Source organism: Tachyglossus aculeatus, chromosome X5, assembly GCF_015852505.1.
Source record: "Tachyglossus aculeatus isolate mTacAcu1 chromosome X5, mTacAcu1.pri, whole genome shotgun sequence".
Classification (NCBI taxonomy): Eukaryota; Metazoa; Chordata; class Mammalia; order Monotremata; family Tachyglossidae; genus Tachyglossus; species Tachyglossus aculeatus.
The window spans coordinates 5,665,473-5,684,492 of NC_052097.1; the positions used below are offsets into that span (position 1 = coordinate 5,665,473).

General features: G+C 45.5%; 1 protein-coding gene across 4 annotated transcripts in view; it reads left to right on the forward strand.

Annotated features, from left to right (window-relative positions):
- Positions 1-19,020, forward strand: part of ARHGAP24 (Rho GTPase activating protein 24) — a 253,226-nt gene that overhangs the window by 144,987 nt on the left and 89,219 nt on the right. Inside the window, exon 1 of one of the 4 annotated variants that reach the window (XM_038769273.1) lies at positions 1,682-1,717. The exons of 2 other annotated variants lie outside the window; for them this stretch is intronic. Coding sequence is in view for 1 of the 2 variants with exons in the window: in XM_038769269.1 (XP_038625197.1) it covers positions 7,730-7,760 (31 nt within the window). In the remaining variant the exon portion in view is untranslated. Of the gene's footprint in view, positions 1-1,681; positions 1,718-7,361; positions 7,761-19,020 lie in introns of those variants that run through there. One more of the 4 variants, XM_038769269.1, reaches the window with a different exon arrangement.

A 19,020-nucleotide genomic window follows, 5' to 3' on the forward strand; every position in this document is an offset into this window, starting at 1 on the left:
CCCCCAGGAAAGATGAATAGTATTGGGCAGGTCCAAAACCTCTGTGGAATGAGTTCTCTTTGGGCACCTTTTTAAGTGTACCTCTGTTTGCCTCCTTTTCCCCACAGGAGGGTTCAAGCAATTTAGCCCTGTGGGGAGGATATTAACTCAAAGCTATTAGTATTAATATCAAAGATATTAATTCCTTACCATCAGCCTTAAAGCTGTCAATCAGCTTTTCCCTTCTTACCTCACCTCACAGCCTTCCTACCTCAACTCAGCCAGTATGCTTCACTCCTGTGATGCCAACCTCCTCACTGTACCTCCATCTCTTCTATCTCACCTCTGACCTCTTGCCCACATCCCACACCCTCCCTCTTCTTATCTGACAGATGATCACTCTTCCCACCTTCAAAAGCTTTTCAAAAGCACGTCTCCTCCAAGAGGCCTTCCTCGACTAAGTCCTAAGTTCATCTCCTACTCCCTTCTATGTGGCTCAGTGGAAAGAGCATGGGCTTTGGAGTCAGAGGTCATGGGTTCAAATCCTGGCTCCACCAACTGTCAGCTGTGTGACTGGGCAAGTCACTTAACTTCTCTGTGCCTCAGTTACCTCATCTGTAAAATGGGGATTAAAACTGTAAGCCCCCCGTGGGACAACCTGATCACCATGTAACCTCCCCAGTGCTTAGAACAGTGCTTTGCACATAGTAAGCGCTTAACAAGTACCATTATTATTATTACCCTTATGCTTGGATTTATTTGTTCCCTTTATTCACCCCTCCCTCAGCCCCACAGCACGTATGTATACATCCATCATTTATTTTTTATTAATGTCTTACTCCCCCTCTAGCCTCTAAGCTAGTTGTGGGCAGGGAATGTATCTACCAACTTTGTATTATTGGACTCTCCCACGCATTTAGTGCAGTGCTCGGCACACAGAGAGTGCTCAATAAATACGATTGATGATAAAGCTCTAGTGGTTTCCTGCTAGAATCATACCCAGATTACCTTCCCTTGCAGTCTGAATCCCATCTCCCATTTGGTTAGCTGCAGGGTCAAGAAGGTATGCACCCCTCTAGGTTGGGGTGAACAAAAGAGAATGGCCTGCTAAGGCAATCTGAATATGATTCCAGGTAGCCTACACTGTGGCAGGGCTGGAACTAGAACCCAGGTCCTCTGACTCCCAGGCCCCCAGGCCCTTGCTCTTTCTACTAGGCCAAAGCAACCAGGACGGTCAGAAAGGCTAACATTTCAGCATTTCCCTAAAATAAAAAAAGAATCTGCCTTTGGCTCCAGTCGTTCAAGGCAGAGTGTAAGATCAGTGACTTCAAGCTTGATATTTCCCTAGCCCTTTAAAGGTTATTTCCAGATAAGAGCAACATATCACATTGTTAGACGAAGATGTTCTACGGCAGCTGAAGCTTTTGTACTGCAGGGTAATGAGCCTTAAACTAGTGAGAAATATGCACGCGGGAGCCTGAGCCTGCCCCTTAGTAAATAGTCTTCAGCTTTGTTTATTTCCCTGTGACACCAATCACACTGCCAGCTGGGGCCGGCTTGTGTCAGGAAAACAAGTGGCCACCAGGAGGGAGGGCAGAGTCGGACGCCAGGGAAGATTCCAGGCCCCGGGCCTGGGTGGTCTAAGGCCTCAGCTTCCCCTGATCTCCAGTTGCCACAGCTCCCAAGAACCCCCTCCCTGCCTAAGCCTGCCCCAAAGAGGCCCTTCTGGCACCTGAAGGTACGAGTTTACCCTCCTGTGGACCAGGCGGGGGGAGAGTGGACACTTTGGGAGTCTTCTAAGAGACCCTGGCAGCCTTCAGTTGTCCTCGCCTGCTCTGTACAATGGAGTGATTTGATGCAAACAGCCCTAAGGGCAACAATCACAGGGCTACTCCGGGCATCTCTGGGAGCCTGGGGAGAAGGCGAAACACTGGGCTGACTGGTCCTCACAGGGACTCAGTTTAATGTTTATGTGTGGTTTCAATATTTGTTTTCCACCGTGGTTTATTTATTCTGTATATCCTGTGTACAATCACACACATGCACACACCTGTACACACGCAGGCACGTGACCCTGGCACGTACCCATACACACTCACAGAAGAAAAAGGGGGGAAGAGATCTTATCCTCCCAACTCCCACCTCAGCCCCTTTGCACCACTTCCATATTTTTGCACTCAAAACCAGCATGGCCTAGTGGACAGAAGCACAGGCCTGAGAGTCAGAAGTACCTGGGTCCTAATCCAGACTCAGCCACTTGGCTGCTGTCTGACCTTGGGCAAGTCACTTGACTTGTCTGGGCTTCAGTTACCTCATCTGTAAAATGGGGATTAAGACTGTGAGCCTCATGTGGGACAGGTACTGGGTCCAACCTGATTAGCTTATATCTACCCCAGCGTTTAGTACAGTGCCTGACATATAGTAAGTGCTTAACAGATGCTGCAATTATTATTATTCTAATCCTAGCTCTGCTCCTTGCCTGCCCTGTGACCTTGGGCAAGTTGCTTAACTTTTCTGTGCCTCAGTTCCCTTCTCTTTAAAATTAGGAATGAATACCAGTTCTCTTTCTCCCCATACACTGTTTCTCCTGGGTAGATCAGAGATTGTGTTCAGTTGAATTAACTTGTATCTACCCCAGTGCTTAGTAGATTGCTTAAATACAACTGTTCCTATAAACTGTTCTTACCACTTACTATGCACAGAGTACTGTACCCACAGCAAGATGTTTCCTCCTTGATGAGGAGGAGGGAGCTTGCTAGGAAGAGAGTGATTGAGCTTTCCAACTCTAACAAACCTCACACTTGGCTCTCACAATCTGAGAGGGAGGTGAAGTGTCTTATCCCCATTTTGCAGCTGAGAAAAGAGGCCCAGGGAAGTTAAGCCCTCATTTCCTCTTCTCCCTTTCCATTCTGTGTTGCCCTTGCACTTGGATTTGCTCCCTTTTTTTCACTCCTCCCTCAGCCCCCTAGCACATATCTGTAATATATTTATTTATAGTAATGTCTGTCTCCACCTCTAGATAGTAAGCTTATTGTGATCAGGGAACATGTCCACTAACTCTGTCTTATTGTACTCTCCCAAGTGCTTGGTGCAATGCTCTGCAAAAAGTAAGCACTTAATAAATCCCATTGATTGATTGGTTAAGAGGCTTGCCCAAGGTCACACAGCAGGCCAGTGGTGGAGTCAAAATTAGATCACAGCTCTCTTGATACTGAGTCATATGGTCTTTCCATTAGGTCCTCATTCACATTTTCCAGGCCATGCGTGAACACAATTGTGTGTGTGTGTGTGTGTGTGTGTGTAAGTGAGAGATGGTGGGGGGGGGGGGGAGAGAAAGAGAGATTCGCCCTGGATTCAACCCCATTAGTTGCCCTTCTCTGCCTCCTATTCATCTTCTCACATCTCCTACCTGTTTTTGAAACTAATTTATTAGGAATTGCCTGAGCCAGAAGCTCGGGAGGGAGAAAAATGAACTGAGCACAGAACCTGATCTTAGCTCTCTCTGTTCTTGACACCTCTCTTTCTCCACCACTTGTGAGGAATGGGGAGAGGTTGAAAGAGGGGGAAGGAGGGGAGAGAAATAAGCTATTCCAACCTTTAGGGCATAGTATAATTCCTTAGATTGAAAATTCAAGGTGAACTTCATGTTCCGCTGCTTCAGATGACAAAAAACAACTCATCTCAGTTCAGAAGCAAAATGGTATATTCGGTGTTCAGCCAGTGAGGTGGCTGGTTGTCCAGACAGAGTGGCCTCCAGTGGACATCCAGTGGGCAGGGATGGCTCCAGGCATCATCCTGTCCGCTGGCAAGTGTCGCTTAACCGCAGGATCAGGAGCGCTGAGGCGAGGAGATCATTCAAAACCCCAGCCTGTTTTCAGTTGTCTAGGAAAACACTCCTGCCTATGGAGTTGTGAGAGCTGTGGCCATGTTGGAAGGTTAGAGCCAAGGAGAAGGTGGAGTGGCAGCAGACATTTTACCTTCCTGCTTTTGCTCTTTTAGCTAGGGGAGGGACCATAAGGCCCGTGCTGGGTTGTGAGGAAAACCCTGCTGAAAGCACTCAATTAGCTCTCCTCACCTCACTGATTTCCTTTTACAGCCCAGCCCATACACTCCGCTCGTCTGGTGCCATCTTATTCACTGTACCCCAGACTCATCTATCTCGCCTCTGACCCCCTTTCCATGTGCTCCTCCAAGCCTGGAACTCCCTCCCACTTCATACAAACTAGACCACCCCTCTCTCCACCTTCACAGCATTATTAAGATCACATCTCCTCTGAGGCCTTCCCCAATTAAGTCCTCTTCTCGCCCCTCACTCTCCCTTCTGCATCATCTATGCACTTGGATCTATGACCTTTGGACATTTGATATTCACCCCACCCCACAGCCCTTATGTACATATCTTTAAATTATATATTCTAAATTACTTATTTAATCAGATTAATGTCTGTCTCCACCTCTAGACTGTTAGCTCAGTATGAGCAGGGAACCGCTCAGTAAATACTACTGACTGATTGATTTACTCAGGCTTTACTGAGAGTTGGTATTTTGGAAACCCGATATAGAAACCACACTAGGAATTCCATTCCAGAATAGAGAAGCAGTGTGATGTAGGGGAAAGAGCATGGACCTAGGAATCAGGACACCTGAGTTCTAATCTTGGCTCTGCCACTTGCCTGCTGGGTAACCTTGGGCAATTCACTTAACTCCTCTGGGCCTCAGTTTCTTCATTTGTAAAAAGGGGGATTCAATACCCATTCTCCTTCCCCCTTAGAATGTGAGCCCCTTATACGACCGCCACTGCATCCGTGTTAATCGTATATCTAACCCAGAATGTACTGCAGTGTTTACCACATAGTAAGCACGATCAAATATCAAAATTATCATCATTCATTCAATTGTATTTATTAAGCGCTTACTGTGTGCTGAACACTGTACTAAGCACTTGGAAAGTACAATTCAGCAACAAATTAGTATTGTTATTTTTTTTAGTATATGACCTTCCTCAGTCACCAAATTCAGTATTAAATTAAGCTGCTGATCTCCCATTCCATCCAGATCAAATCTACTTTGAGAGGCATCTGTCGAAGAGAAATGTATTATGGGCTTTCTATTTCCCTCTTTCCCCATATCTCTCCCCTTAATATCCTCTCCCATCTCTCACATTCTCTCTGTCTCTCTCTCGACTTTTCCTACCCCTCTAGACTGTAAGCTTGTTTGGCCAGGGAACATGTCTACCAACTTTGGAGTACCGTACTCTCCCAGCGCTTAGTCAGTGCATTGCGCACAAAAATAAGTACCATTGATCAATTTCTCTAGCACATCACTCCTCCCCATCATTCACCACATCTTTCTAAGGATTAGCTCAAAGAAAACCAGAATTACTTACATAACCTGCTTTACCCCATTCATGATAGGGGTGTTTTCAGTCAGTGTTTGCTCTGTGGGAGTAATACTGGCCAGGCACATTTCCTGTGGCGAGGAGGCAATTTTTAGCGTTCCTCTTCTGCTGGCTTTGCCCTTTAGAGTGAGTAGGGTGTTCGAAGACAAGGTAAGTCAGACAACCTGTGTTGCTGTGGAGCAGAGCATCTGCCTCTTCTTCAGTGATCCAGTGATCTTCATTCATTCATTCATTTAATTGTATTTCTTGAGTGCTTACTGTGTGCAGAGCACTGTACTAAGCACTTGGGAAGTACAAATCGGCAACATATAGAAACAGTCCCTACCTAACATCGGGCTCACAGTCTAGAAGGGGGAGACAGACAACAAAACAAGTAGACAGGTGTCAATACCATTAGAATAAATAGAATTATAGCTATATATACATCATTAATAAAATAGAGTAATAAATATGTACAAATATACACAAGTGCTGGAGAGGGGAAGGGGATAGGCAGATGGAGGGAGTTTGTCCCTGGTTCCTGTTTTTCCAGGAGTGGTGACGGATGGCACTGAGCCATCCACACTCAACTGACAGCACGCAATGTGAAGGAGCAGGGCAGTGAGTGGAACAGAAAAGGGATTCATCCACCCCTCTCCCAGTGAGCAACAGGCCCTGCCATGCCCTTCACACTTAATGTGTCACTAACAACCAAGTATGGCCCTCGCTTTGCTGGAGAAGGTCACGCCAGCCATCACTGTCTCCCTCAGACAGAGTTCAACTCGGCCTGCCACAGAGAGGGGCAGGGAGTTGAAATAATCAGCCACTTAAGAAACGAGGGCCAAGGGGGGAGGCCGATCAATCAATAAACTGATCATATTTATTGAGCACTTACTGTGTGTGGAGACTATACTAAGCGGCTTAGGAGAGGGCAATATAACGGAGTTGGTAAACATGTTCCCTGCCCTCAACAAACTGACAGCAAAGTCCACACCTCGGTCAGTCGTTTGCATTTATTGAGCGCTTACAGTGTGCAGATCCTTGTACTAAACGCCTGGGAGAGTACACTCTAATGATATAACAGACACATTCCCTGCCCACAGCAAGCTTATAGTCTTCTCCCGTGAAGCAATTGTTCCCGTTCCCCATCCGCAGGGCAAGTAGGAAGGGTCCTCCCTTCCCCTCAGCCCTCCTGGAGTGGGTGAACCCCTTTCTTTCTCCCTGATCCCCTCCCTCTCTAGGCCCCTCTCTTGCTCTGAGCAAGGAGGCCTAGCTGCTGCCTCCTCCCCCCACCCTCCAAAACAAGCAACCCCTGCAACCGGCAGCGGGGATTTATTTTTTTGTCTATAAGTCACTCCGTGGCACCATTATGGATTCTGATTTTCCTCCCGGGGCAAGGTGGGCCTCTCATTGGATTGGAAAAGGTTATGATCAGAACAGACTAGGAGAATTTTAGGCTTCGAGGCAAAGAGGCAGGAACGGTCATAGATGGAGAGAAGCAGACAGAGAAGGGTTAAATGGAGAGATGTGCAGACAGAAACACACACACACACACACACACACACACAGTCAGTCTCTCTCTCTCTCTCTCTCTCTCTCTCTCTCTCTCTCTCTCTCTCTCTCTCTCTCTCCCTCTCTCCCTCTCTCTCTCCCCCCTACCCCCCCAGGGAAGCAGATTGGCTCTGCGCCAATTCTGGATTCTCAGTTTCATTGCTCTCCTGACCTCTGGCTGTCTTGGCTGTGATTTCTAGAACTCAGGTTCTCTTGAGAAGCCCTGGTGGTTAGAGTCTGTCCCTTTCCTTTTCTCTTCCCTCTATCTCTCTCTCTTTCTCTCTCTCTCAGTCCCTCTTTCTCCCTCCCCCCTTGCCCTCTCTTCCTCTCTCTTACCCTCTCCCTCCCCCGTTCTCTCTCACACACACTTCTTTCTCTTCCTCTCTCCCACCACCCTCCATCTCTCTCTTTCCCTTGCACTCTTTCCCCTTTTCCCTTTTACTGTCCCTCCCCTTCTCCCCCACTGAATCTCCCTCCTCTCTCTGTCTGCCCAAGCTCACCTTGCCCGTGACCTTGTGAGACTCAGCACTTGGTCCCTGAAGTTCCCGGCCATGAGGGCACCCCCGGTTTCCTGAGGAAGAGTCCAAGCGACGGCTTCTCTTTTCGGTCGCTAGAATCATGGGAGAATGGGCAAGGAGCAGGCGGCAGAAGCAGCGGCCAGAAAGGAGACCAGAGCAGGGGCCGGCCGGCGAGGGCAGTCTGTAAGAGGAGTCTCCTCAGCAACTCTGCTCTGCCTTCCCGCCGACAAACGCCTGCTTGGGTGACAGGCATCAGAAGTTGGAGTGTGCGTGTGCCTGCACAGGACAAGGGGAGCAGGCAGAGATGTTCCTTTCAATCGGAGACACCTCTCCAGGTATTGCCTGGGCTTATTACCTGTGGTGAGGGGGGTTGGGGGAAGGGGGTCTTTAAGTCACTGTTTATGAAGAGAGCGAGCTGGGAGGATGGCTCCCAACCTTCGATATTCTTCCCCAATGCCCAGTCAGCCCAGAATGCTGCCTGCTTTGGATCTCTGGACAGGTTCCCGGTGAAATACAATCTTTTTTTTTTTTTTAACTCTGTCTCTTTGGGCTCTTTCTCAACAGCTTCTGTGGTGGTTCAGGGTTCTGCAGGTGGACACACAAGCAGAACAGAGAAGCTCAAGAGAAGCAGCATGGCCTAGTGGATAGAGCACAGGCCTGGGAGTCAGAAGGACCTGGGTTCTAATCTCAGCACGGCCGCTTGTCTGCTGCGTGACCTTGGGCAGGTCACTTCAATTCTCGGGTTTCAGTTACCTCATCTGTAAAATGGGAATTAAGACTGTGAGACCCATGTGGGGCAGAGACTGTGTCCAACCTGATTAACTTGTATCTCTCTCAGTGTTTAGAACATTGCCTGGCACATAGTAAGCGCTTAACAAATACCATAAGAAACGCTTTCTGAATGTGTCTAAAAGATATTTCCCACAACATGATTCATTCAGGGAAGTCTGCTGGCTTCTTGGCTGTTCCTGAGTAGCGGCCATGCCTATTAACTCTGTGGTACTCTACCAGGTGCTTAGTACAAAATGTGGAATCCATCCCTTTGATTAATTGATCACCCCAACTGAGAGACTGAGAGAAGGCTGTGAACCTGTGCCTTTCCTGGTTTTAATATAGCCACATGATTTGTTTCCTTTGTTATTCAGGAAACAGTCAATCAATCAGTAGTGTTTTTTGAGCACTCACTCTTTATGGAGCTCTGTACTAAGCAACTGCAAGAGTACAATAGAGCTAGTGGATGTGATACCTCCTCTTACTGTCCAGTGGGGGAGATAGACAATGAAATAAATTTAACACGGGCTGGGGAGTTGGAGAACCTGGGTTCTAATTCTGGTTCTGCCAGTTGCTATGTGACCTTGGGCATGTCACTTTAACTTCTCTCTACCTCAGTTCTCCTGTTCTCCCTCCTACTTAGGCTGTGAGCTCCATGTGGGACGGGGACTATGTCTAACCTAATTCACTTTTATCTACCCCAGTGCTTAAAGTAGTGTTTGATACATAATAAGTGCTTAACGAATGCCATTTTAAAGAAAGGAAAATAAAATAGAATAATCATTTTACCTGGAGTTCTGATGGACCTTCGAAGGTATAAAACCAACCTGAGCAGAGTGTGTACAATCTATGTGTTTGTGTTTACACACAATCTGCAGTTCCACAGAATTCATCCCAGGTGCACTGAGAAGTCATTTGGGATTATGTAGACTTTTTTGGGCACAATTTCCTGAACTGAAGTTGGCTTCAGAAATTCATCACACAGTTTGGCATGAGAAATGTGTAGAAATCTCTTGGATGGCTCTGTCTGAAGTGAGCAAGCTTACTGCAGAGATTTGAGAAGGGAAGTTATCGAGTTCAATTATGCAGCAGAATTCATTGTAAATGCATTGCAGTTGGCTTGATGTTAGGTACATAGAGAGCAAAATCAAGATATTAGTCAAATTGTCCATTCCTCTAGTAGCACAAGCTACTCTTTTCAAATCAGTTGCTGAGTTCAGTGAAATATGGAATATGTTTATTTTGGCGTTTTCAATTCTAAGAATCACACCTCTTGTTTGAACAGTCTCAGACAGCAAATACAGTAAAGAATGTGAAATGGACCTTGAGTGGAAATGTTAGAAGCACTCAGCAGTGGCTTTACTCAAAGAGCAGTAGAACAAGTGCCACCTTCCCTTGCTGCTGTGCCAGGTGGCCATTTGTGTAAAATGGACTTGCCCTGGCCTCTCCTGGGCCTCTGTTGGTCATCCCCTGGAAAATGTCAGTGGGACATAGTGGGAAGAGCAAAGGACTGGTGTGTCTACCAACTCTGTTATATTGGGTTATCCCAAGTGTTCTGCACACAGTAGGGGCTCAATAAATACCATTGATTGAGTGATTGATTTGTAATCCTGCCACTTGCCTGCTGTGTGGCCTTGGACAAGATGCTTGACTGCACTGTTTCTGTTTCCTCATCTTGAGAAGTGGGGATTCACTTTCAGCTCTCCCTCCTACTAAGACTGTGAGCCCCAGGTGCGACAGGGACTGTGTCCAACCTGACTATCTCGTACCTACTCCAGTGCTTAGCATAGTCTTGGCTCATAGTAGGCGCTTAGTAGATACCACAGTTATTATTGTTATGATGATAATCATGACGATTATTAAGGTTGTTGCAATACCACCAAACTCCCCTGCCCCCCCGCCCCCCCGTCTGGATCTATGAATCCGGGCACCATCAATCAATCAATTGTGTTTATTGAATGCTTTCTGTAGGCAGAGCACTGTATTAAACGCTTGGGAGAGTACAATATAATGGAGTGGATAGACTTGTTCCCTGCCCTCAACAAGCTTATAATGTGGACTGGGTGTGAGAACCCCAATTCTCTTACTCGGGAGCATCCTGGCAGGTAGGCAGGGAGGGGACTGAGATGCCCAATCCCTTCTGGATGCAGGTCCGTGTGGATAGAATATGGATTGTTGATCCATGCGATGATGATGATGATTGTGGTATTTAAGTGCTTACTAAATGCCAAACACTGTTCTAAGCACTGGGGTAGATGCAAACAAATCAGGTTAGACACAGTCCCTGCCCCCCTGAAACTCAGAATCTTAATCCCCATTTACCAGATGAGGTAATTGAGGCACAGAGAAGTGAAGTGACTTACCCAAGATCACACACAGCAGAGGAGTGGCAGAGCCAGGATCCTTTTAACTTTCAGGCCTGAGCTGTATTTACTAAGCCACACTGCTCCTCAAACGCTGTGTCCAAATCATAGGAGCCATGGCAGAGTGAGACTCGGCACTGAAAATTAAAATACTGTACTTAAAAGCTCCTGGGACTGAATCTGCACCAGGAAGGGGATTGGCCAGTCGGTAACTGAACGGTCGATGACAAAACCGGACAAGGCAAACCTTTCAGGTTTTTTTTATGGCATTTGTTAATCAGTGATACTTAGTGATATGTCCAGAGCACTATACGAAGTGCTTAGGAGAGTACAATCCAACAGAATAAGCGGACATGTTCCCTGTCCATAACGAGTGTACAGTCTAGATGGAGAAAATATGTTAATATAAATGAATAATTTATGGTATCTAATTTGAAAATATATACATAAGGGGTTGGGGATGGGACAAATATCAAATGCCCAGTGATTTCAGATCCAAGTTCATAGATGACGCAGAAGGGAGAGTGAGCCAGGGAAAAGGCTTAATTGGGGAAGGCCTGTTGGAGGAGATGTAGCCTTAACGAGACTTTGAAAAAGGGGAGAGTGGTGGTCTAGCGTATATGGAGGGGGTGGGATTTCTGGGCTAGGGGGAGGATGTGGGAAAGGGGTCGACCACGAGATAGATGAGCTCTATCTGGTGCCAGAGGAGTGGAGTGTGCGGGCTGGGCTGTAGTAGGAGATAAGTGAGTGAGATAGGATGAGGCCAGCTGATTGAGGGCTCTAAAGCTAATGGTAAGGAGTATCTGTTTGATGTGGCGGTGGATGGGCAGCCATTGGAGGTTCTTGTGGAATAGTGCTAAGCACTTACTGTGTTCCAGGCACTCTCCCAAGAGCTGGGGTAGATAATCAAGTTGGGCACATTCCATGTCCTGCATGGGGCTCACAGTATTAATCCCAAATTACAGATGTGGAAACTGAAGCATAGAGAAGTGACTCATCCAAGGTCACACAGCAGACAAGTGGTGGAGCTGGGATTAGAAACCAGATCCTTCTGACTCCCAAGCCTGTGCTCTTTCCACTAGGCCGCACTGCTTATCATGCATCCCTTCACATCTCACCTCTTCATTCATTCATTCAATGGTATTTATTGAGCACTCACTGTGTGCACAGCACTGTACTCACCATTGTCTGATGCCCCAAACTCTCTGTTATCTTTTCCCACACTTTGCTATTGTCCTCTGTCTTTCCCCGCTCTCTCCTGTTCTCCCCCATCTTTCCCAGAGCTTAGTGCAGTGCTTAGCACAAAGTGGTCAGTAAATGACTGATATATATCTCTCCCCATCATCCTCTGTTCTCAATTAATCTATGAATAGTATTTATTGAGTGCTTGTTATGTGCAGAGACTCTACTAAGTGTCTCTGAGAAGCAGCATGGCTCAGTGGAAAGAGCCCAGGCTTTGGAGTCAGAGGTCATGGGTTCAAATTCTGGCTCTGCCAATTGTCAGCTGTGTGACTTTTGGCAAGTCATTTAACTTCTCTGTGCCTCAGTTACCTCATCTGTAAAATGGGGATTAAGACTGTGAGCCCCCAGGGGACAACTTGATCACCTTGTAACCTCCCCAGCACTTAGAACAGTGCTTTGCACATAGTAAGTGCTTAATAAATGCCATCATTATTATTATTATATTATTACTAAGCCCTTGGGAGAATACAGTACAACAGAATTAGCAGTTTTGTTCCCTGTCCGTAACGAGCTTACAGGCTAGAGGGGGAGACAATATGAACAAGTAATTTATCATATATGATTTAAAGATGTATTCACGGGTTTGGTGGGGTTGAGGTGAATTTCAAATGTCCAAAGGTTACAGATCAAACTGCATAGATAATGCAAAAGTGAGTTGGGGAAAAGAGTGCTTAGTTAGGGAAGGCCTCTTGGAAAAGAGGTGACTTTAATAATGCGCTCCTCCATCCCTTCCTCCTATCTCCTGTTCCTCCATCTCTCCCTCGCCTTTTCATTCCTAACTTTCCCTTCTCCCCCCAACCTAACTTTTCCCTATGCTCCCTTCCACTGATCCCTCAAATCTCCCCCTTTTCCTCCAGTTAATTCCACAAAGGAATTATTGATTGTGTGCCTAGGCTGTGAACAGGTGTCAAGTGATTGCTAGAGAATACCTAATAGTTTTTACTGGTAACTATGGACCTAGTAAAGAGGAGACAAAAGCTGAAAATTATTGTACTCGATAAATATCTGTCACCTTTTTCAAGGAAACTGTGACGTAGCCAAACCATTTGTGTTATCTGTTCCCTCTGACTTTTCTTCTCCTCTGTATCTCCAGCTTTTATTCCAACGTTTACATTTTCAAAAGTCTAGCATATTAGAAAACCTTTGTTCTGGGCCTCATTCTGATTTTTCTACTGGCATTATCAACGAAGGGAAGCTGCCATTAATGAGATGCTGTTCCTATTCCTCCCGCTATGACTGTGTAACTCCCCTTTCTTCTCTCTTTTCTCTCCTCTTCTTTTCTCTCATTTCTCATTTCTCTTTTCTCTCTACTCCTTCAGCTTTCCCCTCCCTCCTTGGCTACCATCTTCGTTGCTTATTAGATCCGGGTTGTAGTGGTTTTCCAATGCTTTTGGTTATGTCTACTGAGGACAAAACTAACATCTGTTGGAATGCAAAATTATCCCCATGGTCATGGCCCAAACTATTTCAGCTTCATTTCCAATCCACAAAAATGTTGATTTGCATGCAGAGAGTTGTTTTTGCCATAATCAATATGGATTAGATGAATGCTAGTGTCTTAAAGCTGTATTTAAGGGATTTGGAGTTTTGGGGTTGTACCTTACCATTAAGCCTCCTAATTGGACCAAAGATCTGTCTGATTGACAGCTGTTGCCTGAACGTGTCCCAGCCTGCCTGAATTCTGATTATCTTGTAGCTATCTCTGCTGCTAGTTCAGTGCTTGATACATAGTAAGCGCTTAGCATATACCACAAAAGAAGAGGTGAAGGCACATGTAAAGACATCCCCAGGGGCGCAGCAGGATGGAAGGCCAGGGCTGGGGGGGATAATCAACCTGCACTGCACACCTTTTTTAATGGTGTTCTTTTTTCCTTTTTTCTTTTTTTTTCCAGTGGTATTTGTTAACTGCTTACTAGGTACCAGGCACTGTATTAAGTGCTGGAGTAGATCAAAAAGTTAGTCAGGATGGACAAAGTCCCTATCCCACTTGGGGTTAACTGTCTTAATCCCCATTTTGCAGATGAGGTAACTGAGGCCCAGAGAAGTGAAGTGACTTGCCCAAGGTCACACAGCAGACACGGTCCAAGGAAACACAGTGTCAAGAGAGGTACTGAAGCAGGAAATGGTTGGGAGACCACTGCGGTGGTCAGACCAGCCTGGCGCTGCTAGGTGAAGGTGGGGTCGCCCTCCTCGAGCTGCATGGTCTAGTGGAGAGAACATGGGCCTGGGTTTGAATTCTGCCTCTGCCACTTCAGCAATCAGTGGTATTTATTGAGTACTTACTATATGCAGAACTATGTACTAAGCCCTTGAGAGAGTACAGTACGCAGAATTAGCAGGCACATTACCTGCCCATAATGAGCTTACAGTGTAGAGAGGGAAACAGATATTAATATGAATAAATAAGTAATTTATCATACATAATTTAAAGATCTGTACAGAAGTGCTGTGGGGTTCAGGGAGGGGTGATATCAAAGGTCCAAAGGTCACAGATCCAAGTGTGGCATATCTTTGCTTTCCTTTGATAAGAAAATGAGAAATGCTACTGTGGGTCAGACCAGTGGGTCCAGACAATCCCGCAGCCTTCCTCCCTGACAGTGGCTGCAAAGGATGCTGGGAGGAACTGGGAGATGGTTGCCTTTGTGACATCCCAGTCTGCTTCCCTTCACTCTGACGGCCTCAGTGTTTTTGGAATATCAATAACCAGGCTAGTTCCTGGTGTGGAAGTACCTTAGCGTGAAGAGAAGCAGACACTAGGAGCCCCGGAAGCAAAAGACGAAAGAAGCTAAAAGACTTTTCACATGTTTTTTCTGAGATCAACACTGAGCAGACACTAACCAGAAGAAGTTTTTAAAAACCATATATTCACTCCCCAAAAAGCAATACAACAAGAAATACAGCTGCATCTGACCTGGGTGAAACCATCAGAGTCAGTATTCAGTCGGTCAAATCTTATTTTGTTGGTCAGTCATATCTATTGAGCACTTTCCGTGTGCAGAGCACCATACTAAGCACTTAGCAGAGTATAACATAACAGACACATTCCCTTCCCACAGTGAGCATACATTTTAGGAAGGAAGACAGACATTAATAGACAGACAGACAGAGACCTATATTGTGTAGCTCAGCTCTCAAATAGCAAAGATTTGAAGTTGACCGTTGTTGGGAAATTAGAAGGGAGAATGTTGGTATGAATGTGTGCAACCTGGTAAGTCCGCTGTGGCAGTGTGGCCTATTGGAAAGAGCACCGACCCGGGAGTCAGAAGATGATGGTTCTAGTCCTCACTCTTTCACTGGCCTGCTCTGTGACCTCGGGCCAATCACTCTAAATCTCTGTGCCTCAGTTTCCTCTTCTATAAAATCAGCATAACAGTACCCATCTCTTCCTACCTTGGAACGATGCTGTGGAAACAAAATGAGATAGTTAATGTGAAAGCACTTTAGAAAACATATTAATTTATTCCACACCTGAGGTATCAGAAAGGAACTCTGTCCAAATGAAGCTCCTCCTGGATGCTGGAGTGCCATCGGTGTTGGGTTGTGATGAGCCCCTTCCTTCCTCTCCCCCTCGTCCCCCTCTCCATCCCCCCATCTTACCTCCTTCCCTTCCCCACAGCACCTGTATATATGTATATATGGTTGTACATATTTATTACTCTATTTATTTATTTTACTTGTACATATCTATCCTATTTATTTTATTTTGTTGGTATGTTTGGTTTTGTTCTCTGTCTCCCCCTTTTAGACTGTGAGCCCACTGTTGGGTAGGGACTGTCTCTATGTGTTGCCAATTTGTACTTCCCAAGCGCTTAGTACAGTGCTCTGCACATAGTAAGCGCTCAATAAATATGATTGATGATGATGATGATGATGGTGCCATCATTAATGAAGTGCTTACTCTGTGCCAAGCACTGTGCTAAGTCCTGGGGTAGATACAAGACACTCAGGGTGGGCACCGTCTCTGACCTACAAGGGGCTCCCAGCCTAAAGGGGAAGGAGAACAGGTCGTTTAACCCCATTTTACAGGTGAGGAAACTGAGGTACTGAGAAGTCAAGTGACTTGTCCAAGATCACAAGCAAGCAGTCAAACAATCAATCAATGGTATTTATTGAGCATTTTCTGTGTGCCGAGTGCTGTATAAGCGCTTGGGAGAGTACAGTGTATATATCTGTAATTTATTTCAGTTAATGTCTGTTTCCGCCTCTAGACTGTAAGCTCACTGTGGGCAGGGAATGTGTCTGTTGTTATAGTGTACTCTCCCACAGCACACTGCACACAGTAATTGCTCAGTAAATACGATTAACTGCAATATGATAGAGTTGCTAGGCACATTCCTGCCCACAAGGAGTTTTGAGTCTGCAGGGGGACAGAGATTAAAATAAATTGCAGAGATGGGAAATAATAGGGGCATAAATATCTAGATATAAGTGCTGAGCAGCTGGAGGTAGCAGAGGCAGAATTTGAACCCAGCTTCTCTAGCCATTGCTTTGAGGATGAGATAAAAGCATCTTTGCAGCTTGCCCTGTGAGCACGTGCCACATTAATGCCCTATCTGGAGTTCATTTGGAAACTGTGAAGAGATTCCTTCTTAAGATGAAATGGATTAGGACCATTTTTGTACAAAAATGCTCAGGACATGTTTCCCACTCCTCAAGAAGCTCCAGTGGTTGCCCATCCACCTCTGCATCAAACAAAAACTCCTCACCTTGCCTTTAAAGCACTCCATCGCCTTGCCCCCTCGTACCTCAACTCGCTACTCTCCTACAACCCAGCCCACACACTTTGCTCCTCTAATGCTAACCTTCTCACTGTGCCTCAATCTCATCTTTCACTGCCGACCCCTGGTCCATATCCTGCCTCTGGCCTGAAATGCCCTCCCTCCTGATATCCGATAGACAATTACTCTCTACTCCTTGAAAGCCTTATTGAGGGCATATCTCCTCCAAGACTTCCCTAAGCCCCCCTTTCCTTTTCTCCCACTCCGTTCTGTGGCACCCTGACTTGCTCCCTTTGTTCATCCCCCATCCCAGCCCCACAGAACTTAAGTCCATATCTGTAATTTATATTAATATCTTTATCCCCACCCCCAGACTGTAAGCTCACTGTGGGCAGGGAATGTGTTTCTTGTATTGTTGTATTCTCCCAAGCACTTAGTATAATGCTCTGCACACAGTAAATGCTCAATAAATGCGATTGACTGACTGATCTGGGTGAGTCAGGGACTGGGTCCAATATTCATTCATTCATTCAATCATATTTATTGAGTGCTCACTTTGTGCAGAACCCTGTACTAAACGCTTGAGAGAGTACAATATAACAATAAACAGACACATTCCTTGCCCACAATGAGTTTACCATCTACAGTTGGGGAGAACAGTCTGGGGAGCTGGGGAGAACAATATGCTGAGGACCATTCTAACCATTGGAGTAGATCCAAAGTAAGCAGAGTGGACACAGTTTGAATTTTGTTTCTTTTAATGACCTGCCCCCCAGATTCTATTTTCAGAGGAATTCTTTCAAATCCATTCTTAGTTCTCAGAAGCCAATCTCTTCGCTAGGCAGACGAAAATAGAAAAGGTCTGTTACACTGAATTAGGGGAAACCGTCAACTGTAGACATAATATTGCATAGGAAAGGATTCCAGTATGGAAAGGGAATAGGGAATGTTGATGTCCAAAGAATTAGAATAGCTAAGTAGTGTTTTCTTCTGTAGTTTCAGTTTCTGGAGAAGAAAGCATTAGTAAACTCTGTGGCATTCTCATTTAGTGACTAGTAGATTGAAGTGAAATTGGTCTTAGTTGTTATCCAGGTGAAAGAGTTTTAAATATGCAAAAGCTAATATTTAATGTTTCACGTGCATAATCTATCAACGCTATAAATTAAGCACTACCTGAGAATAAAGCACTGTACTAAGAGCTTGGGAAAGTACAGCAGAAATAGAACACTCACTCCATGCCCTCATGGAGCTTACCCTCTAGAAGACAATATAGTAATTAGTGTAGTCTGTTGCTATTTGGGGACAACATTCTACAATATTTACATACTAAAGATGATATTTTCTAACTGCATGTCATACCACTGTTATTAGCATCTATTCTGGGGTGATGAATGCTAGTGATTCTACTTTCCAAGTGGTGTTCTTAAAGCACTTTATTTTAACTTTCCGTTTTGTAGGATGAAACGTTATTGTTCATCAGTATGGTGGGAGAGGCAGATTATTCCAGGGAAGGAAAATTCGGAGCACTTGGACTTGGTGACCAAAAGAACGAGTCAGAATAACTGAGGAGTGGAGAGAGTCAGTTTAGAAAGAGTCTTCTCTGAACCAACTCATCACACAACTTGAAGCAAAACTGAATTTCAGCATTTGGAGTAAAGGAGGAGAGAGATGAGAGTTGTAAAATGCTCCTTTTAATTTACCTTTGAAATATAAGTTGCTGTGATTTTGATTTCATGCCAAAATTAAATGTGGAAATTTTCTGCCAAGTTTGAAGCGAGCTGAGGGAGCTTTGAAGATCCCTCTCAAGTATTTGGGATTTCTCCAAATGGAACCTACTCTTAAATCCCCCCACGTTCACCTGTAGTCCTGAGCACAGAACTTTTTATGGTATTTGTTAAGTGCTTACTATGTGTCAAACACTGGCCTAAGCACAGAGGTAAGACTGTGACTGTGACTTCTAGACTGTGAGCCCACTGTTGGGCAGGGACTGTCTCTATATGTTGCCAACTTGTACTTCCCAAGCGCTTAGTACAGTGCTCTGCACACAGTAAGCGCTCAGTAAATATGATTGAATGAATGAATGAATACATATTAAGTCGGACACAGTCTTTGTCCCGCATGGAGCTCGCAGTCTAAGTAGGCGGGAGAACAGGTTTTGAATTCCCATTTTACAGTTGAGGGAACTGAGGCACAGAGAAGTTAAGTGACTGGCCCAAGGTCACACAGCAAGCAATTGACAGAGTGCTCTGCACACAGTAAGCGCTCAATAAATACAATTGAATGAATGAATGAACCCCAGGCCCAGGCTCTGTCCACTAAGGCATGCTGTTTCCCTTGCATTACATACCTGTGATGTCAGAAACTATGTGATATTACTTTGACATGGATTCATTCTCTCTCTGAGGGATGGTTTCTGTTTTGAACTGAGTGTGGTTACAAGATTCTGGACAGTCTTTTCATTAGCGTAGCTGGCCAGGCTCAGACCAGGTAGAGGGAGAGCA